This window comes from Thunnus maccoyii, chromosome 6, assembly GCF_910596095.1.
Source record: "Thunnus maccoyii chromosome 6, fThuMac1.1, whole genome shotgun sequence".
Lineage (NCBI taxonomy): Eukaryota > Metazoa > Chordata > Actinopteri > Scombriformes > Scombridae > Thunnus > Thunnus maccoyii.
The window spans coordinates 21,745,717-21,773,619 of NC_056538.1; the positions used below are offsets into that span (position 1 = coordinate 21,745,717).

The 27,903-nt window shown below is 38.5% G+C and overlaps 3 protein-coding genes and 1 pseudogene across 3 annotated transcripts; 3 read left to right on the forward strand and 1 right to left on the reverse strand.

Moving 5' to 3' along the window:
* Positions 1-207: 207 nt before the first annotated feature.
* On the forward strand, positions 208-4,697 carry LOC121898696 (extracellular calcium-sensing receptor-like). Its single transcript, XM_042414041.1, has 6 exons — positions 208-311; positions 438-723; positions 835-1,656; positions 1,797-2,018; positions 2,164-2,287; positions 3,790-4,697. Exons 1-6 carry the CDS (start codon positions 223-225, stop codon positions 4,695-4,697), a joined length of 2,451 nt encoding a protein of 816 aa, XP_042269975.1. The 5' UTR covers positions 208-222.
* Positions 4,698-11,110: 6,413 nt separating this feature from the next.
* Positions 11,111-14,254, forward strand: LOC121898693 (annotated as a pseudogene).
* Positions 14,255-16,739: 2,485 nt separating this feature from the next.
* LOC121898536 (extracellular calcium-sensing receptor-like) lies at positions 16,740-19,934 on the forward strand. The gene is made up of 6 exons (XM_042413697.1): positions 16,740-16,828; positions 16,956-17,238; positions 17,352-17,924; positions 18,325-18,447; positions 18,691-18,814; positions 19,042-19,934. Exons 1-6 carry the CDS (start codon positions 16,740-16,742, stop codon positions 19,932-19,934), a joined length of 2,085 nt encoding a protein of 694 aa, XP_042269631.1.
* Positions 19,935-21,292: 1,358 nt separating this feature from the next.
* Positions 21,293-27,709, reverse strand: LOC121898538 (extracellular calcium-sensing receptor-like). The gene is made up of 8 exons (XM_042413699.1): positions 27,640-27,709; positions 25,439-25,760; positions 24,793-25,080; positions 23,657-24,208; positions 23,333-23,554; positions 22,397-22,520; positions 21,809-22,281; positions 21,293-21,716 (listed from the first exon to the last, which is right to left on the reverse strand). The coding sequence occupies exons 2-8, from the start codon at positions 25,733-25,735 to the stop codon at positions 21,294-21,296; spliced, it is 2,379 nt and encodes a 792-aa protein (XP_042269633.1). The 5' UTR covers positions 25,736-25,760; positions 27,640-27,709; the 3' UTR covers position 21,293.
* Positions 27,710-27,903: the final 194 nt, after the last annotated feature.

Consider the following 27,903-nt stretch of genomic DNA (forward strand, 5'->3'; position numbering starts at 1 on the left):
GGAAATAAATCAACCTTTTATGAAAGGAGCACATCCACTTGCATCCGACACAGTTCTTATAAGAGCTGTGTCCTTGTCTCTCTTAAAAAATGCAGAGCAAACATGTATGAGTTGGAGAGACCCATGCTTATATATTTGTCTGTTCTCTACTTGAACACAGCTTCTGGCTGTGAACTGCTTGGCAGATTTGATATGCCAAGTTTGTTCAAGCAGGGAGACATAATGATTGGTGGTATTTTCCCAGTTTTCAACAAAGACATAAGCAGCACTTCTACATTTGAGAGGGACCCACCTGGAGTGAAGTGCGCAGGGTAAGTTTAAACAGATCTGACTTTTTCATGCTTCACACAGCCTACTCTAATATTATCTTATAAACCTTACCTCATATGTACAGGTATATCTCTGTTATTTTACAATGTATTTTAAAACCTTTTTAGATTTGACCTTCGAGCATTTCGATGGACCCAAGTGATGATATTTGCAATTGAAGAAATCAACAAAGATCCTGCTCTCCTGCCAAACATATCGCTTGGCTATAGGATTCTTAACTCTTGTTCATCTCCCACAAATACTTTACGTGCTGCACTAACTCTGTCTAGTAGACCAGAAGAGACAGAGTCAAGTTCCCCTTGTCCTCCAGTAATATCTGCCCTCATAGCTGAGGCCGGATCATCTCAATCTTTAGCTTTGGCTGGAACCCTTGGACCATTTCAAATGCCAGTTGTAAGAGATTAAATAAGATGTTTTATTTCATTATTGTTCTGTGATAATTGATGATTTTCAAATGCTTGTTGTGACATTTCATAAGACTTCTATTGGTGTTTTTTCTTTCAGGTAAGTTACTTCTCAACATGTGCCTGTCTGAGTAACAGAGCTAAATATCCTACTTTTTTTCGAACAATCCCCAGCGACTATTTCCAGGCAAAAGCTCTGGCTGCACTGGTCAAACGTTTTGAGTGGCAGTGGATTGGAGCCATACAGTCAGACAATGACTACGGGCGGAATGGGATCCTGGCTTTTACCGAAGAGGTTAAAAAGCTTGGGGTTTGTGTTGCATTTGTTGGGACAATTGGACGGACATACACTATGGATAAAATTCTGAATGTTGTGGAACTGATTAAGCAGTCAACTGTCAAAGTCATTCTTGCTTTTGTTCCTGAGAGTGACTTTTATCTTTTGATGAAAGAGGTTGTGAAACAGAACATTACAGGAATTCAGTGGATTGGCAGTGAGGCCTGGATAACAGCTCCTCAAGCCTCCACTCCAGAAATATACCAAGCTTTTGGAGGAGCCCTTGGATTTGTGGTGAAGGAGATGGCTATTCCAAACCTAAAACCATTCCTTACTGGCATAAGCCCTTATACTGATCCACATGCAGCATTTGTGAGGGATTTCTGGGAGATTATAGTGGGCTGTAGACCTGCTTTGTCAGGGGAGCACACAGGTACTGAGGCAAATGAAATATGCACAGGCAATGAGACATTAATGAATTCCCAAGATGTGTTCTTCAATGTCACACAGCTCAGAGTTTCTTATAATGTGTATAAAGCAGTTTATGCAATTGCACATGCTCTTCACCAACTTGTATTTTGCCAACCAGTTGGAGAAAAAACAGTGAGGCCATGTTTGAACATATCAGAAATTCAGCCCAAAAAGGTGAGAAATAGTGCAAGTAATCGTTAGCAACACATAAGTACAAATAAACATTTTATTTACCTGTATAGAAATAATCTTGTTAACAATGAGCAAAAACATAAAAATGTCTAACAATTAATCTGTTGTTTTGCTGTTCTCAGGTCACTGATCACCTACAAAGAGTGAATTTTAGGGATCAGTTTGGGGATAAGGTGTTCTTTGATGAAAACGGCGACCCTCCTGCTTCTTATGATGTTATTAACTGGCAGCTGAGAGATGGGCAGGTGCAACATGTGACTTTGGGTCATTTTTCCTCTGCTGCTAACGGTGATTATGAGCTCAGCATCCAGGAGGAAGAGATAGTGTGGAGAACTGGAAAAATGGTAATCAAGGAGACTTCTTCCATGCACCAAGCTTGTCGTTTATCAACTATGTGTCTCTTTGAAACATTAGATCAGTATGACATTTTTTGAGCTGCACTATAATTACACTGTATAAGCTTTTTTTGTTCTTTGTTTTGTTTTTCAGGTTCCGACATCAGTGTGCTCTAATGTTTGTCCAATGGGAACCAGGAAAGCTGAAATTAAGGGAAGACCCACCTGCTGTTTTGACTGCATCCCGTGTGCTGACGGAACTATAGCCAATTCAACAGGTAGAGACATGTATTCACAGCATGTGTGCCTTAGTAAACCAAACATGCACAATACAGTGTCATCACATGTATTTAAAGCCTCTGGAAATTTGGCTTGAAATAGTAAAAAATACATATATGACATCAAAGTCATATATTTATGACTCATTAAGCATCCACAAAAATCTGAGTGAAAATTAACATTCATAACTATAAGAAAACTTTGTTCAAACAAGACTGGGTCAAAACCTAGTATATGGCTGGATCGTGTATGGTCAGTGTGTGAAATTGTGGCCTATTTGTTACAGGGATAGTCAGTGGTAGTATCTATAATGTGAATTCCTGAATATCATCTGCAATTTTCTGTAGTTGTCCAGTAATATTTGCTGGTAACCCGCACTGAAGTATTATATCACATGACATGGTTAAGCTATATTTGAGTCAAAAAAAAAAAAAGATTATAAATGCAGTTGCAAGAACAATACATTTCACTCATATCTTGGGATGTTTGATTTAAAAGAGAACGTATTTTAATTTTCATTTTTCTAATTACTTATGTGTTAACTCCCCCTGCTCGTTTTTCACTCCGCGTTGAATGTTTTGTCAGAGTAATATTTATTTGGGGTGCTTTAACTGTGGGCTTTCCCTCATGCCTCTATGCGCCTTTTTTCTGCCTTTTGGGTGCAAATTCAGGAGGTGCATTTACCGCAGTTACAGTCAAATTAAGCACACCTGCAGAGCAGCCACCCTACACTAAACTGATATAACAGCTACAAGTCACGTTTTACCTGCAACACTCGTGTTTTAATGCTGCTCATCATTTGTGATGTGAAAATGTCAGAGACATAAAAAGCTTGCGTCCTGGTATTTGTTCAGTTATAAAATCCAATTGCATTGCGGAGCGTCTCTCCTGCCGGCTGCTGACAGCGCTGCCAGAGAGTTGATGTGTGATTATCAAGAATGTCACAAAAAGTAGAGAGCTAAGAGTGCTTGAGCAAAACTAGTGTACATATAAATGTACAGCGGGTAATTTGCCACAGTAATGAAGAATATAGTAAAATTAACTGGGTTGAGATGCAGAAACAATACTAATAACACAGAAACTCCGGCAACCAGAAATGAGGCAATACGCTTACCACAGCACGTCACGTCATTTATGATTGGTTCGCGGAATTAATTGCGTAATTATCATAATAAATGTCCGAGCATAACCATGCCCAATTCAAACCCAATATAAGGAAAGTTAACAAAAACTTAAATGACAATGTAACAAATTTGGATTGAAGCTAATTTCTAATACTTTTTAGATGCTTACTATCATGTAAATGAGACAATAAATTCCATAGTTAGAAGGCTATTGTGGATTTGGGTTTCCAGTGGCTTTAATGATTGCATATCCATATTTAAAATATTAGTGTCAGTTTAACTAGATTTATTGTTAAATGTATTGCTTATAAAAGTATTATTTCCTGCAAATGTGAGATCCAGATGCAGAACTCATACTTTCAGTTCATGTTCAACAGGTGCAGCAGACTGCACACCCTGTCCACAGGAATACTGGTCTAATGACAGGAAAGACAAGTGCATTCCTAAAACTATTGAGTTCCTGACATATTATGAACCGATGGGAAGAGCTCTCACAGTTGTGTCCCTGCTAGGAGTCACTCTGTCGCTGGCCACAATGACCATCTTTATCCACTCCAGAGACACCCCTGTGATAAAGGCCAGCAACTCTGAGCTGAGCTGTTTTTTGCTGTTTTCTCTTTCTTTGTGTTTTCTCTGTCCCCTCACTTTCATCGGCAGACCCACGGTCTGGACTTGCATGCTGCGCCACACAGCTTTTGGAGTGACATTTGCACTCTGTATTTCCTGTGTCTTGGGAAAGACTATTGTTGTGGTTACAGCTTTCAAAGCCACGTTTCCTGGCAGCAAAGTTGCAGGAAAGTTTGGTCCTGCACAGCAACGGATCATAGTTTGCTCATGCACTTTAATTCAGATAGTAATATGTGTGTTGTGGCTAAAGTTAAATCCACCTTTCCCAGACATGGTTTTCAGATACAGCAATAAGAAGATTGTTTTAGAGTGCAACACTGGCTCTGAGGCTGCTTTCTATGCAGTGCTGGGGTACATAGGGCTTCTTGCAATAATATGTTTGGTCCTGGCATTTCTAGCAAGAAAGTTGCCTGATAACTTTAATGAAGCCAAATTTATCACCTTTAGCATGCTGATATTCTGTGCTGTCTGGATCACCTTTATCCCAGCATATGTCAGCTCTCCTGGAAAGTTCACTGTCGCTGTGGAGATATTTGCAATTTTGTCCTCAGCATATGGTTTATTAATTTGCATTTTTGCACCTAAATGTTACATAATATTGATAAAGCCAGAGAGAAATACCAAGAAGCATATTATGGGAAAAAATCAGAACAAATGACTATGATTTCTTAGTTTTAACGGATGATGTTACCGTTACTGCTAACTTTTATGTAATATATTACAGTATGTGAATAGTAAGCAAGATGATGTAACATTTCTGACATTTAATTTATAAATCTTCTCTATATAAAATGTAATATTAATGAGGCAACAGATTTACTCTAGGTAAAAAACCATGGGTTACTTCATATTTATTATTTTTTACTGCATAATTTACTCATAAATGATGAATGATAATTGTGGATTGCATATTGTTTACTGACTCATTGTAATAGTAATATTTTAACAAATCATTAAATGGTCATTTTTTCATACCAGCACTGTGTTAAACAAAGTTGTGTTTTTTTATGACGTGCAGTATAATGTTTTTCCCAACATGTTGCAGTGCTGATATCTGGGGACACACTGTGATTAATTAAATGTATATATACATTTAATTGTCAGAGGTCTGGCTCAGTGATTAAGAGAAATCATTATATTATTGGGCTTCAATTCATTTAACTTCATTTCATCTATTTTTGGTCCTTTCACAATTAAATGACAATCTTTATTTACATTGGAACTTTGTAAATCTTGCATTGCCAGTGACATACAATACATTTGTCTCATCATATAGGTATATAAGTGGACAAACACAATTTTTACAAGGTACTGCATTTGAAATATAAATAAAATGAACATGGTTTCTTTGGATAATCTAGATATTTAATATCAGTATCAGAAATAATATATAAATAATATAATTCATATATAACTGTGTAAACGGCAAGAAAAAACGGAAGGTTAAAGCCAGATGTTGACTATTATATAATCATATTGAACTCACAGTCACATACTGTATTGGAAGACCTTAATTAACAGTTGTAACTAGGCCACAGCCACTCACAGAAGATATTTATCACCACACATTTGTGGGCATGTACACATCAAGTTTGCATAAAATATTTTACTATTTTTATATTATTTAAATACAGTATTAAATATAACAAGTGTGATTTATATTTTGAAGCACAGTGTCACATGGTGTCAGTTTTAATCATTTACTCATTACTCATTTAATCATTTAATCATGTAGGACCAAGTGTTGCCCAGCAGGTGTCAGCGTGTTAAATATACTACTGCTTGAAAAAATTATGAACCAGATACAGTGATCCTGTGTTGAAAAGTAAGCTAAATGTTACTGCTGACCATTCAGGTATGCTAGTCAGATGTATATTTTGCCCACTGACATCTGGTTTAGAGTTCATGTATTAATTAAAGGTGCATATGTTAGTTATCAGTCTAACAGTGATTAATAAAGGTCAAGTACTGTATCAGTCATTTTAGCATAGCTCCATCTAAATTCATTATATTTTATGCATGGCTTCAAATATTTGTTAGTCATGCATGCAGAGTCATACAGAGACTTAATTTATGTTTTCATTAATGATAAGTCATTATCCTTATTATAAAGTGTTACGCTGGCATTAGCACTCTACCCAGATGGTTTTCATACTGGGATAACCAAATTTCCCTCCGGGGGATACTATGATGCAAAGACCACCTGTCACATCATCTGTTTCTGAAAAGACCTCACACTCTAATCAACCAACTAGCCTAAAATTCACAACTCACACAGTGCCCACTTTCAGACCCCTTATTGAAGCTATTCAGTGAAGTTTAAGGAGCAGGACCACACCTCAACTACGCCACTTCTGGCATTGCTATAAATACCACCTAACCTGATAATAATCTAGCCTAGAAGTAACAAATGCGTGGACTAGTTTTTCTGCATCTTTTTAGGACAGGATGTGCCTGATTTTTGCAATATTAGTCCTTGAAATTTGATTTGTGTGGGAGTTAAAGGACATAGCCTGATCAAAGATAACTCCAAGACTCCTTACGGTGGTGCTTGAGGCCAGGGTAATGCCATCCAGAGTTATATCATTAGATAATGTGTTTCTAAAGTGTTTAGGGCCAAGTACAATAACCGCAGTTTTATCTGAGTTTAGTTGTAGAAAATTGCAGGTCATCCAGGTCTTTATGTCCTTAAGGCATGCTTGGAGTTTGTTTAACTGATTGGTTTCATCAGGCTTCATTGATAAATATAATTGGGTTATCATCTGCATAACAATGAAAATTCATAGAGTGTTTCCTGATAATATTACCTAAAGGGAGCATATACAAGGTGAATAGTATTGGTCCAAGCACAGAACCTTGTGGAACTCTGTGTCTAACTTTTCCCTTCATGGAGGATTCATGGTCAACATGTACAAACTGATATCGGTCTGATAAATAAGACTTAAACCAACTTAATGCAGTTCCTTTAATGCCAATTAAATATTCCAGTCTCTGTAATAAGATGTGATGATCAATTGTGTCGAACGTCACACTAAGATCTAACAAGACAAGTATGGAGAGAAATCCTTTGTCCGATGCAGTTAGGAGCTCATTTGTGACTTTCACCAGTGCTGTCTCTGTGCTATGATGCGCTCTAAATCCTGACTGAAAATCCTCAAATAAACTATTGTTATGTAGAAAGTCACATAACTGATTAGAGACTGCTTTCTCAAGGATCTTAGAGAGAAAGGGAAGATTAGATATATGTCTATAGTTGGCTAAAATGCCTGAATCAAGAGAAGGCTTCCTAAGAAGAGGTTTAATTACAGCTACTTTAAAAGACTGTGGTACATAGCGTGTTACTAAAGACAGATTGATCATATCTAGTAAAGAGGCACTAACTAAGGGTAAGGCTTCCTTAAGCAACCTAGTTGGGATAGGGTCTAAGAGACAGGTTGATGGTTTAGCTGAACAAATCATTGAGGTTCAGGAAAGTTGACTGGAGAAAAACAGTCCAAACATATCTCAGGTTTTACAGCTTTTTCTAAGGTTCCTGTGTTTGGGATAAATCAGTGCCTGTTGAGGGCAGGAGGTGATGAATTTTGTCTTTTGGTTGCCAAATACTATTATAACTACACTAACATCATATCAGTAACATCTATCGTTATGTGCACTGGGTTGCAAGTTACTAATACTAAGTCAAATGTCACTTTGATAACGTCTGTGGTTACTAATACAACTAATCTAATGTCACTTCAGTATCATCTGCTGTTCTGATCTGCTGCACCGGTTTGCAAGCTACTAATACAACTTATCTAATGTCACTTCAGTAACGTCTGCCATTACGTGCACCAGGTTGCAAGTTCCTAATACAACTAATTTAACGTTACTTCAGTATTGTCTGCTGTTACATGCACCGGTTTGCAAGCTACTAATACAACTAATCTAACGTTACTTCAGTAATGTCTGCTGTTACGTGCACCAGGTTTGCAGGCTACTAATACAACTAATCTAAAGTCACTTCAGTAACGTCTGCCGTTACATATACCAGGTTGCAAGTTCCTAATACAACTAATCTAAGGTCACATCAGTATTGTCTGCTGTTATGTGCACCAGGTTGCCAAATACTATTATAACTACTCTTACATCATTTCAGTAACATCTATTGTTACGTGCACCAGGTTGCAAGTTACTAATACTAACTCAAGCATCACTTCGGTAACGTCTGCCGTTGCATGCACCAGATTGCAAGTTACTAATACAACTACTCTAATGTCACTTCAGTATTGTCTGCCATTACACGTACCATGTTGCAAGTTAATAATAGCACTAATCTAACATCATTTCGTAACTTCCATCATTATACGCACCTGGTTGCCGATTACTAATAAAACAGATCTAAAGTCATTTCAGTAACATCTGCCGTTACAAGCAACAGGTTGCGAGTTTATCAACACCAACACCAGCAGCTGTCAGCGCCCCCTGCCATCCAGCTGCAGCAATCTCAACAGCCAGCCTTATCAGGGGAACCTGGCACCGGGATGCCAGCGCCCCCCTGCCCCCACTTCCAGTTACCGCAAAAGCCAACGCAAGTCAGGGCATCTGGCGTCGGGATGTTAGCACCCTCTGCCGCCCACTTCCAGCAACCTCAAAAGCCGGCTTTAGTCAGGACATCTGGCGCCGGGATGCCAGTGCCCCCCACCATCCAGCTGTGACAATCTCAACAGCCAGCCTTATCAGGGAAACCTGGCACCGGGATGCCAGCACCCCCCTGCCGCCCACTTCCAGTTACCGCAGTAGCCAACTCGAGTCAGGGCATCTGTCACCAGGATGCCAGCGCCCCCTACCGCCTTCTTCCAGCAACTTCAGCAGCTGGCTTTAGTTAGGGCATCTGGCACCGAGTTGCCAGCCCCCCCTGCTGCCCACTCCCAGCAACCACAGCAGAAATGCCCAGACAACACTAACTCTATATAAGTGCTGTTCTTTCTGCCAGTTTTTGGAGGTTTCCATGGTAGACGATGATTCTCCTCCAAGTGGCCAACCGAGATCACACAGTTGCAAAAAATTCTTTAAAACATCTCCAGTTGTTCATTAGATCTACCCAGCGTCACTGCTTCACAACAAATACAGCATAACCTACCCATCGTTCGATCTCGTCACCGTGACAGTTTCATTACCTACGCCCCTTCCGCGATTGCCATCAAAACGCATACCATCCATGTTTATGCGAGTGGCATCAACTCTTCTCTAATCTCCTAACTGACAGCCAGGCCTGGTCTCCAACCATTCTCATTTAATTTCACTTGTCATAGAACTTTATCACCAAGAGTGAGCTAAAAATCCGCGCTGCCTTCCTCTTACTGCCGACTTGCTGTCAGTCAGCATTCACATCATCTGCTCCAGATATTGCAATCCTCACATTGCTCGTAATTTAGAACTCATGTTCTCACTTGCATTCTTTGGTTTGCTCATATGCTCCGAATTCACTGCCTCAACTCTTCACTCTGACCCAAGCTGCCACGCCTGCTTTTCAGGCTTATCTTAATTCTCAGATGACACCGTCTCCCTCTCTCTCAACCCAACCGGTCAAGGCAGATGGACGCCGACCTAGAGCCCGGTTCTGTTCGAAGTTTCTTTCTGTTAAAGAGTTTTTCCTCGCCGCCGTCGCCAAGTGCTTGCTCATGGGGAAATGTTGGGTCTCCACAAATTAAGAGTATGGTCTTGACCTGCTCTATATGAAACACGCCATGAGATAACTTAGTTGTGATTTGGCACCATTAAAAAAAAAATTAACCTGACTACTCAAAACAAACTGAAATAGATCAATCCGGTCAGCCATCCCTAATTTTACTTCAAAGTTCAATCTCTGATAATCCTTCCGAGACCAACGCAAAATACTTGCGATTCCAATTTATTTTGCCAGACACTCCTTCAGGATCAGAGCCGCCACTTCAGCCTTCATACAGTCCATACATAGTAATTGGAGGTTTTTGGGGGTCCGCTGTTGCCCGGGTGCTGCGGCAGATTCCCCACAAGGACTATGCATATCAAATGTTTTCCTTAATAAATCATCCAAACACATCTTGTTGATGTTGTGGTCCTTGCTAGTGAATCACCTATGAAACAGATTTCAAATATTGTTGTCATTGTGCCATTATGTCATTATTGTCATTAATGGGTACAAAATTATTTAAAATCAATTTCATATACAAAAACGAAACATGTACAGACATATACATATCACATACCCACAAGAGTCTGCACCAGTCTGCACCATGGTCACCATATTTCAACAGTGGGCCTATGCAGCATTTAGTAGGATTTTACCAATGTTCTCTATCTTTCCAAATAATTTACACATATAATTTGTTTATGGTGAAAATAACTGACAACCACTTACACAATAACATCATTTTCAGTATCCCAAGTCATTTATTATTACTGCAGTATTTACCTGCTTGCAGTGCTGTACTCCACAAGCTTTCTTGACCTTGCTTTATTTAACATCCTCCAAAAATGTGGCTGTTCTATCACCTTTTGCATCTTGGTTCAAATTTCTCTCCTGAGCAGCAAAGTTGATTTATTTTATAGATCAAAGTACTTTTCCAAACAATTGAAACTCAGTAGCTTTTTAAGCTTTTGTCAAGTATGTGATGTGTCACATATGTGAGTTGGCCAAATTGTACAGTTTTTAGGGGCCTCAGAAAATAAAAATGTTTTGAATCTATATTGTATAACACACACAGTACTTTATGGGTGTGCACTGAATGTAGCAATAACCTTACCAATGTAAGATTGTTGTGCCCTGCGGGAAATAAATCACCCTTTTATGAAGGGAGCACGTTCTCCTGCATCCGACACAGTTGTTATAAGTGCTGCATCCTTGTCTCTCTTAAAAAATGCAGGGCAAACATGTATGAGCTGGAAAGATCCATGCTCTTATATTTGTCTGTTCTCTACTTGAACGCAGCTTCTGGCTGTGAACTGCTCAGCAGGTTTGATATGCCAAGTTTGTTCAAGCAGGGAGACATAATGATTGGGGGGATTTTCCCAGTTTTGAACAAAGATATAAGCAGCACTTCTACATTTGATAGGGACCCACCTGGAATGAAGTGCACAGGGTAAGTTTAAACAGATCTGAGTTTTTTATGCTTCATTCAGTCTCCTCTAATATTATCTTAAAATTGTAATCTCATATGTACATGTAGCATCGCTTTTATTTTACAACCTATTGCAAAACCTTTTTAGATTTGACCTGCGAGCCTTTCGATGGACCCAAGTGATGATATTTGCAATTGAAGAAATCAACAAAGATCCTGCTCTCCTGCCAAACATATCGCTTGGCTATAGGATTCTTAACTCTTGTGCATCTCCCACAAATACTTTACGTGCTGCACTAACTCTGTCTAGTAGACCAGAAGAGACAGACTCAACTTCTCCTTGTCCTCCAGTAATATCTGCCCTCATAGCTGAAGCCGGATCATCTCAATCTTTAGCTTTGGCTGGAATGCTTGGACCATTTCAAATGCCAATAGTAAGAAATAATTTAGATGTTTTATTTCAATATTGTTCTGTAATAATTGATGATTTTCAAGTGCTTGTTATGACATTTTGTAAGACCTCTATTGGTGTTTTTTATTTTTATTTTTTTACAGGTAAGTTACTTTGCAACATGTGCCTGTCTGAGTAACAGAGCTAAATATCCTACTTTTTTTCGAACAATCCCCAGCGACTATTTCCAGGCAAAAGCTCTGGCTGCACTGGTCAAACATTTTGGCTGGCAGTGGATTGGAGCCATACATTCAGACAATGACTATGGGCGGAATGGGATCCTGGCTTTTACCGAAGAGGTTAAAAAGCTTGGGGTTTGTGTTGCATTTGTTGGGACAATTCTACGGACATACTCTGTGGATAAAATACTGGATGTTGTGGAACTGATTAAGCAGTCAACTGTCAAAGTCATTCTTGCTTTTGTTCCTGAGGGTGACTTTTATCCTTTGATGAAAGAGGTTGTGAAACAGAACATTACAGGAATTCAGTGGATTGGCAGCGAGGCCTGGATAACAGCTTCTCGACCCTCCACTTCAGAAATCTACCAAGCTTTTGGAGGAGCCCTTGGATTTGTGGTGAAGAAAATGGCTATTCCAAACCTAAAACCATTCCTTACAGGCATAAGCCCTTATACTGATCCACGTGCAGCATTTGTGAGGGATTTCTGGGAGAATATAGTGGGCTGTAGACCTGCTTTACCTGGGGAACACATAGGTTCTGAGGCAACAAATGAAATATGCACAGGCAATGAGACATTAATGAATTCCCAGGATGTGTTCTTCAATGTCACACAGCTCAGAGTTTCTTATAATGTGTATAAAGCAGTTTATGCAATTGCACATGCTCTTCACCAACTTGTATTTTGCCAACCAGTTGGAGAAAAAAGAGTGAGCCCATGTTTGAACATATCAGAAATTCAGCCCAAAAAGGTGAGAAATAGTGCAAGTAATCGTTAGCAACACATAAGTACAAATAAACATTTTATTTACCTGTATAGAAATAATCTTGTTAATGTGAACAAAAACATAAAAATGTCTAACAGATAATCTGTTTTGCTTTTCACTTTGCTGTTCTCAGGTCACTGATCACCTACAAAGAGTGAATTTTAGGAATCAGTTTGGGGATAATGTGTTCTTTGATGAGAACGGCGACCCTCCTGCTTCTTATGATGTTATTAACTGGCAGCTGAGAGATGGGCAGGTGCAACATGTGACTTTGGGTCATTTTTCCTCTGCTGCTAACGGTGATTATGAGCTCAGCATCCAGGAGGAAGAGATAGTGTGGAGAACTGGAAAAATGGTAATCAAGGAGAATTTTTTCATGCACCAAGCTTGTTGTTTATCAACTATGTGTCTTGTTGAAACATTAGATCAGTATGACATTTTTTGGGCTGCACTATAATTAGTATTGTTTGTTTTTCTTTATTTCTCAGGTTCCGACATCAGTGTGCTCTAATGTTTGTCCAATAGGAACCAGGAAAGCTCAAATTAAGGGACAACCCATCTGCTGTTTTGACTGCATCCCGTGTGCTGACGGAACTATAGCCAATTCAACAGGTAGAGACATGTATCCACAGCATGTGTGCTATACTAAACCAAACATGCGCAATCCAGTGTCATTGCATGTATTTAATGTTTACCATCTCCATATTAAAAATATCAGTGTCAGTTTAACTAGATTCATTATTAAATATAATGCTTTTCAATTGCATTTGGTAGCTTTTCCTGCAAATGTGAGATCCAGATGCAGAACTCATACATTCAGTTCATGTTCAACAGGCGCAGCAGATTGCACACCCTGTCCACAGGAATACTGGTCCAATGACAGGAAAGACAAGTGCATTCCTAAAACTATTGAGTTCCTGACATATTATGAACCGATGGGAATAGCTCTCACAGTTGTGTCCCTGCTAGGAGCCACTCTGTCACTGGCCACAATGACCATCTTTATCCACTCCAGAGACACCCCTGTGATAAAGGCCAGCAACTCTGAGCTGAGCTGTTTTTTGTTGTTTTCTCTTTTTTTGTGTTTTCTCTGTCCCCTCACTTTCATCGGCAGACCCACGGTCTGGACTTGCATGCTGCGCCACATAGCTTTTGGAGTGACATTTGCACTCTGTATTTCCTGTGTCTTGGGAAAGACTATTGTTGTCGTTACAGCTTTCAAAGCCACGGTTCCTGGCAGCAAAGTTGCAGGAAAGTTTGGTCCTGCACAGCAACGGATCATAGTTTGCTCATGCACTTTAATTCAGATAGTAATATGTGTGTTGTGGCTAAAGTTAAACCCACCTTTCCCAGACATGGTTTTCAGATACAGTAATAAGAAGATCGTTTTAGAGTGCAACACTGGCTCTGAGGCTGCTTTCTATGCAGTGCTGGGGTACATAGGGCTTCTTGCAATAATATGTTTGATCCTGGCATTTCTTGCAAGAAAGTTGCCTGATAACTTCAATGAAGCCAAATTTATCACCTTTAGCATGCTGATATTCTGTGCTGTCTGGATCACCTTTATCCCAGCATATGTCAGCTCTCCTGGAAAGTTCATGTAGCTGTGGAGATATTTGCAATTTTGTCCTCAGCATATGGTTTATTAATTTGCATTTTTGCACCTAAATGTTATATAATATTGATAAAGCCAGAGAGAAATACCAAGAAGCATATTATGGGAAAAAATCAGAACAAATGACTATGATTTCTTAGTTTTAACGGATGATGTTACCGTTACTGCTAACTTTTATGTAATATATTACAGTATGTGAATAGTAAGCAAGATGATGTAACATTTCTGACATTTAATTTATAAATCTTCTCTATATAAGATATGATATTAATGAGGCAACAGATTTACTCTAGGTAAAAAACCATGGGTTACTTCATATTTATTATTTTTACTGCATAATTTACTCATAAATGATGAATGATAATTGTGGATTGCATATTGTTTACTGACTCATTGTAATAATAATTTTTAAATAAATCATTAAATTATTTGTTAGTTTTTCATACCAGCATTGTGTTAAACAAAGTTGTATTTTTTTATGATGTGCAGTATAATGTTTTTCCCAACATGTTGCAGCGCTGATATCTGGGGACACACTGTGATTAATTAAATGTATATATACATTTAATTGTCAGAGGTCTGGCTCAGTAATTAAGAGAAATCATTATATTATTGGGCTTCAATTCATTTAACTTCATTTAATCTATTTTTGGTCCTTTCACAACTAAATGACAATCTTTATTTACATTGGAACTTTGTAAATCTTGTATTGCCAGTGACATACAATACATTTGTCTCATCATATAGTTATATAAGTGGACAAACACAATTTTTACAAGGTACTGCATTTGAAATATAAATAAAATGAACATGGTTTCTTTGGATAGTCTAGATATTTAATATAGGTATCAGAAATAATATATAAATAATATAATTCATATATAACTGTGTAAACGGCAAGAAAACACGGAAGGGTAAAGCCAGACGTTGTCTATTATATAATCATAATATACTCACAGTCACATACTGTATTTGAAGACCTTAATTAACAGTTGTAACTAGGCCACAGCCACTCACAGAAGATATTTATCACCACACATTTGTGGACATGTACACATCAATTTTGTATAAAATATTTTACTAGTTTTATATTATTTAAATACAGTATTAAAGATAACAAGTGTGATTTATGTTTTGAAGCACAGTTTCACATGGTGTCAGTTTTAATCATTTACATAAATGTAGAACCAAGTGTTGCCCAGCAGATGTCACCATGTTAAATATACCATTGCTTGAAAAAACCATTCAGGTATGCCGATCAGATGTATTTTTTTCCCACTGACAACTGGTTTAGAGTTCATGTATTATTAAAGGTGCATATGTTAGTTATCAGTCTAACATTGATTAATAAAGATCAAGTACTGTATCAGTCATTTTAGCATAGCTCCATCTAAATTCATTATATTTTATGCATGGCTTCAAATGTTTGTTAGTCATGCATGCAGAGTCATACAGAGCATTAGTTTATGTTTTCATCAATGATAAGTCATTATCCTTATTTTAAAGTGTTACGCTGGCATAAGCACCCTACCCAGATGGTTTTCATACTGGGATAACCAAACCTCCCTCTGGGGGATACTGTGATATAAAGACCACCTGTCACATCATCTGTTTCTGAAAAGACCTCACACTCTAATCAACCAACTAGCCTAAAATTCACAACTCACACAGTGCCCACTCTCAGACCCCTTATCACCTATAAAACAGATTTCAAATATTGTTGTCATTGTGCCATTATGTCATTATTGTCATCAGTGAGTACAGAATTATTTAAAATCAATTCCACATACAAAAAAGAGACATGTACAGACATATACATATCACATAACCACAAGAGTCTGCACCAGTCTGCACCACGATCACCATATTTCAACAGTAGACCTATGCAGCATTTAGTAGGATTTTACCAATGTTCTCTATCTTTCCAAATAATTTACACATATAATTTGTTTATGGTGAAAATAACTGAAAACCACTCACACAATAACATCATTTTCAGTATCCCAAGTCATTTATTATTACTGCAGTATTTACCTGCTTGCAGTGCTGTACTCCACAAAATTCTTGACCTTGCTTTATTTAACATTTTCCAAAATTGTGGCTGTTCTATCACCTTTTGCATCTTGGTTCAAATTTCTCTCCTGAGCAGTAAAGTTGATTTATTTTATAGATAAATGTACCTTTCCAAACAATTTAAGCTCAGTATCTTTTTAAGCTTTTGTCAAGTATGTGATGTGTCACATATGTGAGTTGGCCAAATTGTACAGTTTTTAGGGGCCTCAGAAAATAAAAATGTTTTGAATCTATATTGTATAACACACACAGTACTTTATGGGTGTGCACTGAATGTAGCAATAACCTTACCAATGTAAGATTGTTGTGCCCTGTGGGAAATAAATCACCCTTTTATGAAGGGAGCACGTTCTCCTGCATCCGACACAGTTGTTATAAGTGCTGCATCCTTGTCTCTCTTAAAAAATGCAGAGCAAACATGTATGAGCTGGAAAGATCCATGCTTTTATATTTGTCTGTTCTCTACTTGAACGCAGCTTCTGGCTGTGAACTGCTCAGCAGGTTTGATATGCCAAGTTCGTTCAAGCAGGGAGACATAATGATCGGGGGGATTTTCCCAGTTTTGAACAAAGAGATAAGCAGCACTTCTACATTTGATAGGGACCCACCTGGAGTGAAGTGCGCAGGGTAAGTTTAAACAGATCTGAGTTTTTCACGCTTCATACAGCCTCCTCTAATATTATCTTAAAATTGTAACCTCATATGTACATGTAGCATCGCTTTTATTTTACAACCTATTGCAAAACCTTTTTAGATTTGACCTTCGAGTGTTTCGATGGACCCAAGTGATGATATTTGCAATTGAAGAAATCAACAAAGATCCTGCTCTCCTGCCAAACATATCGCTTGGCTATAGGATTCTTAACTCTTGTGCATCTCCCACAAATACTTTACGTGCTGCACTAACTCTGTCTAGTAGACCAGAAGAGACAGAGTCAAGTTCCCCTTGTCCTCCAGCAATATCTGCCCTCATAGCTGAGTCTGGATCATCTCAGTCTTTAGCTGTGGCTGGAACCCTTGGACCATTTCAAATGCCAGTTGTAAGAGATTATTTAGATGTTTTATTTCATTATTGTTCTGTGATAATTGATGATTTTCAAGTGCTTGTTGTGACATTTCATAAGACTTCTATTGGTGTTTTTTCTTTCAGGTAAGTTACTTCTCAACATGTGCCTGTCTGAGTAACAGAGCTAAATATCCTACTTTTTTTCGAACAATCCCCAGCGACTATTTCCAGGCAAAAGCTCTGGCTGCACTGGTCAAACGTTTTGGCTGGCAGTGGGTTGGAGCCATACAGTCAGACAATGACTATGGGAGGAATGGGATCCTGGCTTTTACTGAAGAGGTTAAAAAGCTTGGGGTTTGTGTTGCATTTGTTGGGACAATTCTACGGACATACTCTATGGATAAAATACTGGATGTTGTGGAACTGATTAAGCAGTCAACTGTCAAAGTCATTCTTGCTTTTGTTCCTGAGGGTGACTTTTATCCTTTGATGAAAGAGGTTGTGAAACAGAACATTACAGGAATTCAGTGGATTGGCAGCGAGGCCTGGATAACAGCTTCTCGACCCTCCACTTCAGAAATCTACCAAGCTTTTGGAGGAGCCCTTGGATTCGTGGTGAAGAAAATGGCTATTCCAAACCTAAAACCATTCCTTACAGGCATAAGCCCTTATACTGATCCAGGTGCAGCATTTGTGAGGGATTTCTGGGAGATTATAGTGGGCTGTAGACCTGCTTTGTCAGGGGAGCACACAGGTTCTGAGGCAACAAATGAAATATGCACAGGCAATGAGACATTAATGAATTCCCAGGATGTGTTCTTCAATGTCACACAGCTCAGAGTTTCTTATAATGTGTATAAAGCAGTTTATGCAATTGCACATGCTCTTCACCAGCTTGTATTTTGCCAACCAGTTGGAGAAAAAAGAGTGAGGCCATGTTTGAACATATCAGAAATTCAGCCCAAAAAGGTGAGAAATAGTGCAAGTAATCGTTAGCAACACATAAGTACAAATAAACATTTTATTTACCTGTATAGAAATAATCTTGTTAATGTGAACAAAAACATAAAAATGTCTAACAGATAATCTGTTTTGCTTTTCACTTTGCTGTTCTCAGGTCACTGATCACCTACAAAGAGTGAATTTTAGGAATCAGTTTGGGGATAATGTGTTCTTTGATGAAAACGGCGACCCTCCTGCTTCTTATGATGTTATTAACTGGCAGCTGAGAGATGGGCAGGTGCAACATGTGACTTTGGGTCATTTTTCCTCTGCTGCTAACGGTGATTATGAGCTCAGCATCCAGGAGGAAGAGATAGTGTGGAGAACTGGAAAAATGGTAATCAAGGAGACTTTTTTCATGCACCAAGCTTGTTGTTTATCAACTATGTGTCTTGTTGAAACATTAGATCAGTATGACATTTTTTGGGCTGCACTATACTTATATTGTATAAGCTTTTTTAATTTTTTTTTTATTTCTCAGGTTCCGACATCAGTGTGCTCTAATGTTTGTCCAATAGGAACCAGGAAGGCTCAAATTAAGGGAAAACCCACCTGCTGTTTTGACTGCATCCCGTGTGCTGACGGAACTATAGCCAATTCAACAGGTACATGTATCCACAGCATGTGTGCTATACTAAACCAAACATGCACAATCCAGTGTCATTGCATGTATTTAATGTTTACCATCTCCATATTAAAAATATCAGTGTCAGTTTAACTAGATTCATTATTAAATATAATGCTTTTCAATTGCATTTGGTGGTATAATTTCCTGCAAATGTGAGATCCAGATGCAGAACTCATACATTCAGTTCATGTTCAACAGGCGCAGCAGATTGCACACCCTGTCCACAGGAATACTGGTCCAATGACAGAAAAGACAAGTGCATTCCTAAAACTATTGAGTTCCTGACATATTATGAACCGATGGGAATAGCTCTCACAGTTGTGTCCCTGCTAGGAGCCACTCTGTCGCTGGCCACGATGACCATCTTTATCCACTCCAGAGACACCCCTGTGATAAAGGCCAGCAACTCTGAGCTGAGCTGTTTTTTGCTGTTTTCTCTTTCTTTGTGTTTTCTCTGTCCCCTCACTTTCATCGGCAGACCTACAGTCTGGACTTGCATGCTGCGCCACACAGCTTTTGGAGTGACATTTGCACTTTGTGTTTCCTGTGTCTTGGGAAAGACTATTGTTGTCGTTACAGCTTTCAAAGCCACGTTTCCTGGCAGCAAAGTTGCAGGAAAGTTTGGTCCTGCACAGCAACGGATCATAGTTTGCTCATGCACTTTAATTCAGATAGTAATATGTGTGTTGTGGCTAAAGTTAAACCCACCTTTCCCAGACATGGTTTTCAGATACAGCAATAAGAAGATTGTTTTAGAATGCAACACTGGCTCTGAGGCTGCTTTCTATGCAGTGCTGGGGTACATAGGGCTTCTTGCAATAATATGTTTGGTCCTGGCATTTCTAGCAAGAAAGTTGCCTGATAACTTTAATGAAGCCAAATTTATCACCTTTAGCATGCTGATATTCTGTGCTGTCTGGATCACTTTTATCCCAGCATATGTCAGCTCCCCTGGAAAGTTCACTGTAGCTGTTGAGATATTTGCAATTTTGTCTTCAGCATATGGTTTATTAATTTGCATTTTTGCACCTAAATGTCACATAATATTGATAAAGCCAGAGAGAAATACCAAGAAGCATATTATGGGAAAACTATGATTTCTTAATTGATGACACTGTCCTGCATACTTTTATGTAACGTACTGTTGTAGAGTATGTGAGTGAAGCGAGATGATGTAATGTTTGATATAATACAGAGTCTGCATCCATAAGTATGACAAATGTTCCATATTTAAAAAAACAAACATCTTTTTTTTTCTTTTTTAATATATAGTCTCTATCATCCTTAAAATGATGATAGTAAAAAAATGTTTATAAACTTTGAGACTCAAATTACATTCACATTAGTGCCAATAAAAAAATAATAATAAAAATTAAAAACTCTGTCATTGTCTGTGGGTTTTTATTATCATCATTTAGAGTAACAAATACAATTTTTAAATTAAATATTACAGACATACGGACAACACAGTGCTCTATGCTGATAGTTTAGAGAGATGTTCTGCAAAAGTAAAAGCTATATATAGCTTATAATATAAACTCAAATAACTCAATTTAATCATTGTGTTTGTATGTGTTTATAGAATTTTACAATTAGAACGTTTTAACTAAGTTTCAACATACAGTAAATATTTGCATCATTATAGAACGGTTTGTATGGTGGCCCTGAGAGCTTAACGCACTGCAAATTAAAAAAACACATCCACATAGACAAAATACAAACAAATTAAGAAACATCTTCATCACTTTGACAACATGCTGCAAATTCAGACACAATACAATACAGACAATACAACACATTACAATAATGCGCTGCAAATACAGACAACACATTACAGAAATGCTCTGCAAAAGACACAACAGATAAATATACACATTAAATAAACACAACAGAAGTGTTTCCAAAGTGATGAACACATCTGGACATGCTTGTTGTTGCCATGGTTCATGACTCATGGTGTTATTGAAGTGAGCTATCTAAATGAGCTAAAATATTAGTGTTTTTGGTTTATTTTAATATTGTGATTGCATGTCCACACACATTCGTCACTTTTAAGTGTCTTCTGGAAACACTTCAGTTATTTTTATTTATTGTGTATATTTATCTGTTGTGTCTTTATTTGCAGCGCATTTCTGTAATGTGTTGTGTTGTTTGTATTGTGTTGTGTTGTCTGAATTTGCAGCGTGTTTTCTAAATGTTGCACGTGTTGACAAATTGGTGAAGATATTTTCTTTATTTGCTGTTGATGCAGTGCACTGAGGTCTCAGGGCCACCATAAGTTTGTGAAGTGAAAACATGTTTTACCCTGTACTTCAGCAAACGTATTTCAAAAAGGATAGCCTTATTGCATTTCCAGCATAAATCTTTAATAGTTCATATAACATAAAGTCATTTCTTACAAATTACTTTATTATACATGTAAATTCTATTTTAACACATGTAATGTGCTGTCATTTTCATTTGTGCATCATTTTCTTCTTGGAGTTTTCTTCTGGTTTCAGAATTATGATATAGCACTTTGGAGCAAAAATGCAAAAAAGGAGACCAAAGCTCGAAGTTAAAATAGCAAAGATGTGGACAGCCACCGTGTACTTCCCAGCTGTGCTCACATAAACTGGAATAAAAGTAATCCACACTGCAAAGAATATCAGCATGCTGAAGGTGATGAACTTTGCCTCGTTAAAATTATCAGGCAACTTCCGAGCCAGAAAAGCCATTAAGAAGCACATACAGGCCAGGATGCCGATGTATCCAAGAACGCACCAGAAGCCAACCTCTGAGCCAGTAACGCACTCGATGATGATGGTAGCACTGTGGTAATCCGTATTATTGTGGGCATGAGGTGGACTGGTGATCAGCCAGATAAGACAGATTATTACCTGATCAATGGGGAAAACAGCAAGATGTTTATTTTAATCAGCACAGTTGAAAAGATATTTATAAATTGCTGATTTTCGGATAGTATTTTTACCTGGACAGCTGTTCCTAAAAACACACTGGCTCTCTGCTGTTTTGGTCCAAACCATTTCATGACATTACTTCCTGGCAGTGTGGACCTAAAGGCCATTAGGACCACCCCTGTCTTGGCCAGGAGGCATGAAATGCAGAGGGCAAAACTGATCCCAAATGCTGGGTACCTGATGCGGCAAAGCCAGTCTGAGGGCTCTCCGATGAACAACAGGCCAACAAGGAAACATACGGCAAGAAACACCAAGAAAAGGAAGCTCAATTCCATGTTGTTTGCCCGAACCAATGGTGTGTCTTTATACATGAAGAATAGGGCAAGGATGGAGAGGGAAATGCAAGCTCCAAGGACAGATACCACACACAGCACAATACCCATTATTTCATGGTAAGAAAGGAACTCAATTGTCTTTGGGATACAGAGATCTCTGGCTTTATTGGACCATCTGTCCTCTGAGCAGCGTGAGCATTCTAAAGAATCTGGAGAGAGAAAAGGACATTTTAATGTAGAGACTCTACCTTTAGATTAATACATGTCAAACTGTATTCATATAATTTAGGGGAATGTGTTAAAAAATGAAAGAACTCAACACACCATTTTCATAACTAACTTCTCCCTCAGCACAGGGGACACAGTCAAAACAGCAGATGGGTTCCCCCTTCCTCCTGGCGATGCGGGAACCTGGAGGACAAGTGTCACTGCAAACAGACCGGGAAGCCTGAGAGGCAGAGTTCAGCCACTCAGAAAGACACTGATTTCAATCAATGTGACTATACACTTCTGTCCCTGCAGCCTGTAGTTCAGATACAGACTCAAAGTGATGATAATTATGTGAACTAAAGAGGGAGAAACTAAGTGTGACCTATTGATGATCTGTTACAACTACAACTGAAGACAATTAAGTGGTCATAATTTTATAAAAGAATTAACAAGATAATTACGAGGCAGTAATTGTGTAACAATCCAGTTACACAATAAGTGAATTATTTTCATTACCAGATGATTACCAGAGCACTCAGTTTATCATCATCCAATCCCCAAAAACATAATATCATAATATGTAGCAGTATTTCTTTCTTGTAATTGTGATTACTGTATTTCTGACATATTCTTCGTAGCAAGTCTAATGAAATTAATAGCTGTGTTTGCCCTACAAATGTGATATAAATAGCATTAATACATGTATAAATTACCATAATGAAAATTATTTGCAAAATACAATTTTCACTTTGTAATCACCTCTGCAATTACCCATTCACAAATGTGGGTATTAAAATGGTTATTGCAACTAAATGCAAATTGTTATCAGAATATTAGGTTATTAATGTGGTTCATGTTTACAGCATTCATATGAAATTTCAGCTTGAGTAGGTTATACTTCTCTTTGAACTCTTTCAGGGGGTACCTACATGTTTAACAATACATTATATTGCACAGTAATAAGAGCAGATTGGCTGATGTGTTGATCAACAGTACATACAACAGTCTAAGGGGTGAACATGGCCTCAAGCCTGTTTGCAGAGAACACACCTTCTTCCCAACAGGCCACTGAATCACTGAGTCATTTATCACCAGGCTGTATCCATCAGGCAATGAGGCATCATAGAAGCCTACTTTAACCAAATGTAGTGAGCCATCAGGCATCCTCTGCCAGTTAAGGAGATCATAGTAAGCGATGGGGTCACCATTTTGATCAAAGCTGACTTTTTCTCCAAGTGCAGAAAAATTTGTATGCTTCATGTAGTGGATGAGCTGAGAGAAGATGAAAACAGGTTAACTAAACACAAACTATGGTGCATTTTACTTCTTTCTCAGCCTTTTAAAAAATCTACTGATCCTGAGAATATCTCTTACCTGCCAAGATTGAAAATTCTTAGGGTCTGCACAGGTGCCGTTAAGGAAAGGCCCCTGTCCAATTATGCAGTCACTCATATCTTGCAATGCATGGGCTACAAGATACACAGCCTTGTAAACATTATATGACACTCTTAGCTGTGTTACATCAGAATAAGGAGAGTAAACATCCTTTAAATCCTCCGTCCCTTTACATGGACATCTGTCTAGGTACTTGTCGACCCCGTGAGAGTGGCTGTTCACGGACCCATTTAGCCGACAGTTAAACATCTCTTCCCAAAATTCTGCCAGGTAAGCTGAGTCATGTATGTACGATGGTCTGAGACTGATGAGGTGTTGCTTCAACCCTGGAATTGCTTCTGCCCTCCGGATAGCAAATCCTAATGTTCCCGTCAGGAGATCTCCAAATTTTTCCCAGAGTGATTTGGCAGTGGACCAGGCCTCACTGGCAATCCACTGCAGGTCGGTTATGTTTCGACGTCTGATTTCTCTCAGAATAGTCTGAAGCTCTGATTCACTAGAAAAGTTAATGATGACCTTGGAGGATGCCACCTAAACAGTGAAAATGTAATTATTGTTAATACTGATGACAACAACTGACATGATGAGACAATCCAGTACATGCAAGCCCTTCTGTGAAGTTGAGAAATTACTTGATGATACTTTTTAAGGACATAGTTTATAGTGCTGTTTTAAAAACACTGTAAACTATACAGTAAAGTCTGCATTTCCAAAAAACAGAAAGGAAAAAATGTGGCACTCTATGTCTAAAACAGAAAAATAATTAGCTCATGTGTGAATTTTATTTACAATCAATAGGCTGACAAATGTTACTGACTTTTTTTGGGGGGGAAAGACAGTGATGATGTTTTTTAGGTGGGTGCTTTACCCACATGAAATTCCGTGCAGGAGGATAACACCTGTTTCCTCTCATGATTATACATTATACAGTGCTGCAATGCAATAACATTGCATAGTAAGGCCTGATAAATGACGACAGAGTTGAATCAACATATTTCTGAAACTATCATAATATTTAACATTATAGGTTTCTGAAAGGTAGTATTTACTGCAGGAGTGTATATTATTTTTTCTACCCCTTGTATGCAAGAGAAATTTGCATTGACCCACAATACCTGAATATTATCAAGAAGCTCATCTACATCTTGCTGACTTAGTGCTACAGGGTAGAGGTGTGTGTAGGCAGCACACACACCATAGTGCACTGACTCCTGGAGGAAGAGCTGGATGGCAAAGCGAGCGTATTCAGATTTAGCTCCAATGACTCCCACCCAGGTCCAGCCGAAATAGCTAACCAAGCGCGCCAGGGCTCTGATCTGGAAGGCATCACTAGGCATGGTCCGCATGAATGTAGGGAACTCTCTTTGGTTACTCAGACAGCTGCAGGATGCAAAGTAGCTCACCTGGTATTATAGCAAACAATAGTTAACCCTCTGCACACTTTGGCTCACTCAAAAGGCTGTATCAAATTTCTCCAAACAATACCACCGTCTTTAAAAGCATTCAGTGGTGCAGAATTTCTGCTTCACTTGAATTTAAATGGCAGTTTGCAGTCTAGCAATTTAACTATCCAGCTGCTTACACTGTAAGCATAATAAATGATACATTTACAAATACAGCACTATATACTTGAAAGTCTACTCAACAGTAGCAAAATATATGGAAAAATGGCAAATGATTATACATGACAGGAGACTGATTTTACATGGCAAAACACATACTCTATAAATATTACCAAAATCAAAGTTTAGGCAGTCTCACCAGGGGGATGTGGAAAGAACCTAGATTTCTTAGCAGAGCCATAGACACCCCAGAGCCAGCATCTCCTATAATTACTGGGGACACAGCCTGGCTAACGGCACCACAGCCTAAATTAGAGTCAGTGTCTATCTCCAGACCTTTGCCCCTCTCTGGTTGACCGTTCACCAGTAGTAAAGATGCTTTCAGAGACGCAGGTATGTTGTCACCGCTGTCACGGATGTGGAAACCCAGCTTAAGGTGTGGCAGGAGGTCATTGCGCTGGTTGATCTCTTTGATTGCAAAAGTCATGGTCTGCATCCAGCGCAAGGCACGGGAGCTGAAACTGTAGTGAAAAGCAGTTAATCACACAGCAGCACAGATATAAACATTAACGTACTATAAATACAAATATAGTAAAATAAAATGTATGTGCTACACATGGATACTATTATAAGATGCATTCAAATATTTACTCACTACTTATATGTACTTAGTGTTGGTTTTTTTTTGTATGTTGGAAGAGAAGAAAGAGGACTGTAGTGCAGAGGGAATAAGCCCCCTATAACTACATCTCCATCTTCGTACAGATTATTTGTCTCCTCTTCCCCCATGAAAACGCAGTTATCCAGAGCAGCTGAGCCACTTTTGCCCCCAAAGAGAGAAAGCAACATAAGAAGTTTGGCAGCCACCAATGCCATGACTGGCCCAGGGCTTGAAGGAGAACTCCAGCTCAGTTTTGTTAAATAATTCAAAAGTTAAATATGAGCTGGCCTTTTCTGGTCACATACAAAGGAATATGATATTTCAGGACACAGCTGATTTATATACTGTTGTGAACACACATAACTCTGAGGGGACCGCCCAGATACAGGAGTTATGACATGATTAAAGACAACACCTCATGTTCTTGGTGCAGCATGAACATACAGTAAATTAAAAAAAATCATACAACAATCAGCACTTCAGGTTGTTTTCTTAGTGACATATGATTAAGTTTTCTGTTGTGTTTGATTAGTTGTGATGTTGTAACAAAATAAGCTAATTAAACCATCAAGATCTGTTCTAAGACTATGGCATTTAACTTTTTCGAGTATTTTGTCAAACAAAATCACTCAACTCTAATCTTACACCCTGTCTGCAATGGCTGCATAGAGAAAGTCCACAAAGGATGCGTTCAGCCTAAGCAGGTAGTTCCAGGTCTGAAAAGTGAAGCCAATGCAGAGGTGCCTTAAACCTGCATTCTCTCTAATGGCCATCAGGTGGCGAGTCCACTGGCTCCAGAAGGAAGTCAGATTGCATAGAAGTCTATGGGAAAATGATCCTACTTGATTTATTACCTCAGTAAAGGCTTTCCTAATGAATTTATGGTTTTAATTGCTAGTTTTCAGTCTTCTTCAATATAGCATGATGTTCATTTTGTAAATTATTTTATAAATAATGGTCCCTTTTAAATTTAAATTTGACGATGAACAGGGTATGGTTTACGGCGTGGCTACGATGTTGGGGTTATGATGATGATTAGGTAACATAGCTGTAGCTATTTCAGTGTGTTTTCAGTTCATGAAAGTTAACTGTAACATTTTGGTTGCCTTAAAAAAGTCTTGTTCAGCATTTGGTTGTACTAAAAGTCCCTCTAAGAAGTGGAATGTTCAGTTTTTACTGTTTTTAAGTACATTTTGTTTTAATGGTTTTAAGCCTGTTTTTCGCTAGTGAAATTAAGCATTAGCATTTTCACAGTTAACCATAGACTGTAAATGCACCGTGCTAACCAAGCTAGCAGCTAGCGTCAGCGTCAGCTCCACCCTCTTGTCCATATTTGGTCACTTCTCATCACTTCTGGCTCCAAATATCCAAGATGGCGACAGTCAAAATGCCAAACTCAAGGCTTCAAATGCAAATCCACAAACCAATGGGTGATGTCACGGTGGCTACGTCCATTATTTTTATACTGTCTATGGTTCAGCCACAGTACTGCTGTGTGGTCATTCATGTTTTGGCAATGTTTGTACGTCAAAATAACTGTAGTTACACAAGTACAAGGGAAGAAAATAGATATTAAGCCTTAAAAGATGCTTCAAATTGCATTGCACAATAGCATGAGCTGTTACACAGTAGACAGTTTTGACTTACTTGTCAAAGAACTATAGTTCTTTGAGAATTTACAATGTAGTATAAAGCCAAGAGGTTGTGCACAACAAGCTAGCAAAGCTCTGTTAACAGACCTGGTTCCTGTGCATGCGCAGTGGTGTCTTCCATACAAGGTACTGTTCTCCGGAAGCTGAAAATGTGATGCTGTTAATAGTCTTTTGAGCCATTTCTAAACAACAGTACTGTTTGTACTACTACTGTTAATAGTAGTCTTTGGGGTGAAGGAACGTGTCACCCAGTGCATTGGTCTAGCTCATTGTCGTGTTTTTAAATGATTTTTTAGACAACAGCGAAGTTCTACGGCACCCAAAGAATATATCAGGTTTTAGATATTTATT